This window comes from Acinonyx jubatus, chromosome C2 (assembly GCF_027475565.1).
Source record: "Acinonyx jubatus isolate Ajub_Pintada_27869175 chromosome C2, VMU_Ajub_asm_v1.0, whole genome shotgun sequence".
NCBI classification, from domain to species: Eukaryota; Metazoa; Chordata; class Mammalia; order Carnivora; family Felidae; genus Acinonyx; species Acinonyx jubatus.
The window spans coordinates 82,001,475-82,008,760 of NC_069384.1; the positions used below are offsets into that span (position 1 = coordinate 82,001,475).

General features: G+C 44.5%; 1 protein-coding gene across 1 annotated transcript; it reads right to left on the bottom strand.

The window, feature by feature from the left end:
- Positions 1–248: 248 nt before the first annotated feature.
- HTR3D (5-hydroxytryptamine receptor 3D) lies at positions 249–4,532 on the bottom strand. The gene is given in 10 exon segments (XM_053221151.1): positions 249–773; positions 903–1,118; positions 1,245–1,497; positions 2,304–2,386; positions 2,389–2,447; positions 2,687–2,788; positions 2,790–2,825; positions 3,095–3,235; positions 3,674–3,723; positions 4,087–4,532. Coding segments are annotated over 10 exon segments (1,557 nt in total). The 5' UTR covers positions 4,474–4,532; the 3' UTR covers positions 249–543.
- Between the last annotated feature and the right edge of the window lie 2,754 nt (positions 4,533–7,286).

Here is a 7,286-nt window from a genome sequence, read left to right on the forward strand (position 1 = left end):
GCACATTATTAATTTCTAAAGCTTAAATCGGAAAATTGGATTTAGGAGATTTAGCTCTATTTTCTTATAATTCCTTGTAATGGGTTTTGAGCCCTTCTCTCCCCTCTCCTCACTTTCCTAAGTTGCATAATAGTCTTATAAAATCCTTTTTACTTTGTTAATGAGTAGTTTCTGCAAGAAGACTCTCAATCCAAGATTTCTGACACTGTAATATAAGGTAGGGAAGAACCAATGCTTTCTGCAAAGGGGTTTATTGGGGATGATTCAAATCAAGAAAGTATTCCAGGAACTTGAATCCTGATGAGGCAGGCGGCCATCACTTATGGGAGTGCTGACGGGAGCTGATGGAGTGCAGGAGCAAGGACCTAATCCTGGGAGGCATAGGCAATCATCCAGGTCTGGTCTGAAACCGGACAGAAGGATTGAGCAGAAAACAAGGTGGTTGCCAGGCCTGTGAGGCTGGGACTTGGACACACATGGGAGCTTGGATGGTTTCCAGAGGCAAGAGAAGCTCCAGACTGGAGCTTGCAGATGGGCATTTGCCTAGGTGTTCCAGAGGACGATGACTGTGATGATGGAGGTGGCCATGAAGAGCAGGTAGAGGCGGAAGAGCAGGGTGTCCATCATGTGGCTGAACTCTATCCACAGGTTGACCAAGTGCCGCTTCTGAGCCTCATATTCTTGTTGGGCCCTTGTTGACCCAGGGCACCCATTTAACTCTGCCTCTCTGGGACCTGGCACCTTCACCACCAACTCCACAGGCTCCTTCACACCTACAGAGATAGAGACTCAGCCATGGGCCATGAAGTTTACCTGGGGAGTGAAGGGAACAGGGAAGGAAGCAGGAGCAGAGGAGTGGAGGTGTGGAAAGAGAATGTGTGGGCAGTGCTGACTCCCCTTACCAGGCAGATGGGTGGGGGTGAGGCCTAGGCCCTTATTTCCCTTCTGGGGTGCAGTGGGGCAGCATTTTGTTGGGCTGGTACAGTAGAGGAGGAGAGAATGGAGCCACTGAGGCATGGGTGGGGGCTGGGTGGTGGCCAGGTGCAACAGGTAGGTGATGAAGATGGTCTCTAGTAGGCTGACCACCATCAGGGACAGACACAGGGCAAAGTAGACACCTGGAGGGAAGATGGGTCAATGTAAGGGCCAGAGGTACCTCCTAGGACTTTGTGTTTCCTCTTTCCCCAGAGGGTCCTTTTCCAGGATCCCTTTTCTGACCAGGTTCCACTGGTCTGTCTCCCTACCCCACGCCCACTTTGCTTTCATTCTCCTGATGGAGGAAGGGACCATACTGATGAGGGGGGTGCCAGTTGCAGGGAGTAAGTCATTCATCATGAGCAGGAAGACGTTGTAGCCCAGCAGAAGTGTCATCTTGAATGGGGCACGATTCTCACTTTCTATTGGGAGGTAGAAGCTGAGGGCATCAATGGCAACCAGAAAGCCACTGGGCACCAGAAGGTTTATAACATAGAGTCTGGGCCTGCGCCTGATGGCAACCTGGAGGAAGGAGAGAGGGGCGCAAGTGAGGAGTAGGCTGGGAGGCTGCTGAGCCAGTTAAGAGCAAGAGTTGAGATATGTCCCAGACCACACTGTCTAGGAAGGAAATGTTGCCTCAAGTCCCTTTCACTGTCCTGTCTTTCAACAAAGTCATCTTAATCACCACTGTCTGCCTTTCCAGAGTTTGATTCTGCCATGCTGCCTACCACTGAAATGTATCTCATTCCTTCTTGACCCAAGGTGTCAACTTTGTCCACTTCCACTTTTAGCCCTACCAATGTGCTCTTAGCAGGACTGTGGGACCAGATTCTTAGGTATCCTGTGCTTTTTATCTCTATTTCTGCTTGCTTTCTCATCAAGGTCTAATCGCTAGTGACTTTGCTGGTGTCCATTCAAGACCAGTGGAGCGAAGGCAAGACAGTGGCAGATAATTTTGAGGTCACCAAGATTTGAAAGCATAATATCCCTAAGACAGTGTTTCATAACTTTTACACCATCTCTTTTTAAAAATAAACTTAAAAACCCTTGCCTTCCATGGAGTTCTGATAGCCATGGGAGATGGAAAGCTCACTCTCACTATGAGTCACTGCCATAGGACCTTTGTTTTTTTCCCCAAGGAGGATTTATTCAATCAATATTTACTGAGTGCCAGGTTCTGTCCTAGGTAGTGGAAATTTATCAGTGAAAAAATTGATAAAAATATCCACCCTCACGGAGCTTACTTTCTAGTGGGAGAGCTTACATTCTGGTGGAGGACATAAGTTATGCATCTTAGAGAAGATCACAGCCATGGCCCCTGAGCTCACATAGAAAATGATTTGGTCATACTGGTTGGTGCCCACAGTCATCTTCATCATTCTCTGGTGGATATCCAGAAGTACCCACTCCCCCTTGCTCCGAATGAGGTCCTGTGATGTGTTCGAAATCTCCTGCACTTTCTTCTCCATGCCCAGGAGCATGTTCTCCACTGCAAAAGAGACCCAGACAACTCAGCCTCCCAAATGTTCCCAAACCCCTTACCCAGACTTGCATTTCTTACCACTTAGCTTCCACACCCCTTTAGGGGAAATCCCCTCACCGTTCCCAGCTTCCTGGCCTCTTCTTTCTCAAAACACTTTCTCTGCCTGTCAATCAGCTACTATACAGAGTCTCACTTACCTGTGTAGATGAATGAGCTGAAGGTGAGTGTGCAGTTCTGTTCATCAAAGGGGAAATAGAAGATGTCCAGGTTACAAATGCTGACCACCCGCATTGGCTTATCATATTTGATGAGACCTTCACTGTTGACATAAACCATGAGACCTGTAGCTGTCTGATCCATATCCATACTGTATGTGAGAAGAATGGGAAGGTGGGTACTGTGAGCTCTCTATCAGTCTTGGCCTTCTTTCTCTCTCAGATCACACCATTCCTGTGCTCTAACCCCACTCATCTGACTTCCCCCTTCCACCTGTCACTGTGTTCTGGGGGTTTTATAAACTCAATTCAGACACTGCTCCTTCTAAACTGAGTCTTTATGTGACCCCTATTGGTTACATCATCCCATTCCTTGGAGATAGCATTTCCTTCCTGCTGTTTTCTCAGTGCGGATACTCACAACTCCTCGATGAAGATATCCGGAAGCCAAAGATTCTCAGCTGCTATGCTGATCTTCCTGATGCCCCCACATTCCTCTGGGTTCCACGTGATGAATGGATTGTACCAGAACTATAGGAAAGCATGGTGTGAGACCAATAGGGTGGGAACTTGTTTTAGTCACACTCTGTCTCTTGCACTTTATATTTCCTTTTTCTCTCATTTCTTCACTCTCCTACCTCCTCTCTGGTGACAGATATCACAGTGCACTAACAAAGTCTTTCTTCTACTTCTCCCTTGATTCTTTCAAGGGAGACCTTGACCTCAACTTTGGAGTCCCTGGTATGGAGCCACTTAGGTATCATCTTCCATGACCTTGGTTTATGCTACCTTCTCCCTGTGCCCCAAGCTGACAGAATAATCAGGAAATTTTGTGTTTTCATTGTTAGTCTGCTTCCATTTGAATTTGTCTAATTTGTGGGTATTCTAAGCTTTATCCATTGTAAACTGCAAAGTTGGACCCAGCAGTGGGAAAAGGGAGGTACCACAGTAAAGGGGAAAAAGTCTATCATACCATGTTTAGCCATAGGAAAGATGTCATCAGTTGAAGCTGTGCATCCTGAAAAAACAATTTTCACCTGGGATCATTGCCTCCATGAAGTCAAGTCCAATGCCACCATCCACCTCTTTCTCATTTCCATGGCTGTTCTATGTCACAATTATGATTTTTAATCATTAAACCACTGAAAAATGTAGGTCAAATACTCCAGAGCACATGGAAAACATAGTTTAAAAAAAAGGCAGTATAAAAGTACATTGGGGTCATGTTTCTTATGGAATAGTCCGAAAAGGGACAGATTTTACCTGCTATGATATCACTGAAACATGCCCTGTCATATCTTCCCACCTCACGGAATGAGATTTTCATTTTACAAAATTCAAGTGAGGAACCCACCACCACTTGCCACTTGCCATTGCACATTGCAATGTTGAGCCAGGACTCACCACTTCCACAATGGCTGACATAGTGAAGGATATGTTGACACGAGTGGGGATGCTATAGTTGATGACTGGACGGAAGGCCTTTCTGTCAAACACTGCTTGGAAGGCGACAGGATCCACTCCATGCCGGTCAAAGCCTGAGCAATTGATGGTGAATGTGTCTCCTCTTCCTGAAGAGAGCAGAGATCCTGTGAGAAGAGTGTCAGGGCTGGGGGCTAGGTAGCATTTCTGCACAAAGAAAACAGGGGGCATGGGAGAAGTATGTGAGCTCCTCCTTCCTGGACCAGGGAGTGTGGGCTGGGCTGGTAGGCAAATGGTGGAAGTTGATGAGGTGAGCTGAGTCAGGGCTCCATCCTCAATTCCTTTGTTTCTGTCCACATGCAAAATTTTTCCAAACATGTAGGCAAACTCAGCCTTGACCACCACTTTTCAGTGTCCTGCTGAATCTCACCACAAACTTCTCCACCTTCACTCAGTGTCCTTCCATTGCTCATCTCTGTCCTTGAGCCATCTGGGTGATGTCAGTGACAATATTTGCAATCACAGTTCTCCTCACTATATTAATGCAGCATAGATAATCATAAATTAATCATGAAGGCAATAATCAGGTAGGTAGTAGGAGGTATGTGGGACCCTAAGGAAGGAACTCAGTTTTTCAAGTTAATAAGGATTTACTGTATCTCCACTATGTGCTGTGATTGTTCTCGTCTAAAACACAGTGGTTATCACCAGTGAGACTACCTTAAAGAGAGTTCCTTGATTCCCATCTTACACCTAACCCTTTTCTAGGGTTAGAACTACTTTGTGATGCAGAAATAGAGAATTATGTGATAACATCTTCTGGCAGAGTCTATTCATATCTATCTCTGATATTGTACTAACCCTTATCGTTCATTTTTTCTAGTTTATTTACTTTGAGAGAGAGAATGAGAGAGAGAGAGAGAGAGAGAGAGGGAGAGAGAGAGAACCAGAAGGGGGAGGGGCAGAGAGAAGACAGAGGATCCAAAGCAGGCTCTGGGCTGACAGCCGAAAGCCTGATGCGGGGCTCAAACTCATAAGCTGTGAGATCATGATCTGAGCCAAAGTCAAATGCTTAATGGACTGAGCCACCCAGGTACTCCTTCATCATTCATTTTCAATAATGAATGAGAAAAATAATCTACACTGAAAATTTTTACTAAAAATATTTCCCTTTTTCATGACAGACCTTCTCATCACCTTCTTCCCTTTAGAATTTTCTCTGTTCCATTTAATTTGATTCAAGAGAGCTGAGAAAGAATCTTCTTCTTTTTAACATTAGTTGATACTCAGAAACCATGTGGTTAGATTATATGCCTGGAAAGAGAAAGACATGAGAAAAGAGAAGAGGCCCAATAGAAACATAGGGACAGAAGGATCTTACGAAGAGGTACAAAGCTATCAGTGTCTTGAGTTTTCATTTTTACCTGGATGAACATCCAGACATTGACTATCTAGGAATAATAAAAATTAGTCTGGTTGGTCTGTTTCTTAGAAGTTGTATGTTTACTTTGTTCTTGTTCTTGTCCCTTCTTACCTTGAAGCAGCAGGTGGAGAATGAGACAAAGGAAGAATCCATATTCATGGAGCCAACCTCTTTCCATCTTCTTCTCTTTGGCGCTTCTCTGAGATAATGTTGATCTCTGGGGACTTAGTGATGATGTTGACCTTAAAAGACCACAGGCCACACCTTGAACCCTAGTTTTGAATAATACATGTATCAGGTGGCATTAGCCGTCTCTCTAACAAGCACCGCTGACAAGAGAGTGTCACAGGGGACTAGCCCACCCTGTGCCCTAACTGGGCCTGAATCTCATCTCCAAAAGTAATCTGGAAAATCAGTTAGGAGAGGGGGAAGAAAAAATATCTGGTCACTGGAGCAGTGCTAATAGTCTCCTCATACTTTAGAATCACTGTGGCCTACAATGCATCATAGACCAGGCACATAATAATTGCCATTGCTTTCAAGTGGCACATGCACTTTTTTTTTTAATTTTTTTTTAACTTTTATTTATTTTTGAGACAGAGAGAGACAGAGCATGAACAGGGGAGGGGCAGAGAGAGAGGGAGACACAGAATCAGAAGCAGGCTTCAGGCTCTGGGCCATCAGCCCAGAGCCCGACGTGGGGCTCGAACTCACGGACCGTGAGATCGTGACCTGAGCTGAAGTCGGACGCTTAACCGACTGAGCCACCCAGGCGCCCCCACATGCACTTATTTTAACCTTGCTACCATCTTTCAGAAAAACTGGGGCCTCCTTTTTATAATCAACTTCAGACTTTGAGGTTTTAAACATGACTTCAGTACTGGCTAGTCTCAGCTTTTGATTTTGTGAGCGTGTCAAAAGCAACCCAGATCTCCTGGATGGAAGGAGTGATCAGTGAGGTAGAGGGGAGGTGGTAGAGACAATGCTATTTTTAGTAGAAGTTGACTGATGAGAACATGAAAGGAAAGCTTGCAAATTCATGTTGTTTAGACCCTGCTGTTTTTTATAAGAAATTAGTTAGTTGTCGACATATTAAAAATTGGGAGATTTCGTGCAAGACCTATATTTCTGGCTTCATTTAAAAAGTGAGATCAACCAATACTGGGCTCACGTTTTTGCTTGGCAACAATTTGCCAAAGCTAATGGTTACGCTGTTTGGATGGAACATTCTCTCTAGATCATCACAGTCTGTCACCAACTATTGATTATTCCTGACCAGCTCCCCTCATGTATGTTACCTGCTTATCCTCTGTAGGTGTTTGAATTTGCCTCTGAGTGTTAAGATTTACTTTCTCGTGTAGTCTTAAAAGAGCCTTGGGAAGTAATTTCAACATACCATGCCATGCCTAGATGATCACAGGTCTTGTCAGATTTAGCATGTACAAATATTTGATTCATGGTGGAAACCAGACATGTTATGGTTAAGTGGGCCAAAGTCATCAGAGGGTTTAACCTCTTTTATTCTGGAATTAATTCCATTAGAGAAGGCTCCAGAGAGAGTAATGAGTGGCTTAGAGAGCAAAGAGAGCAATTCCTTCAGTGAAAAAGTTTATGGCCTGAGCTGGAACAATAAGTAGCAAAGGTTTACTTATCTCTAATATTGGGGTTTTATGTGGTTAGGGATAATGTTTGTGTGTTACCTTTTCTGCTCTAAGCAATTACTGAATTGAAACAAATAACAGTAAAAATGGCAATAATAGTAGCTGTT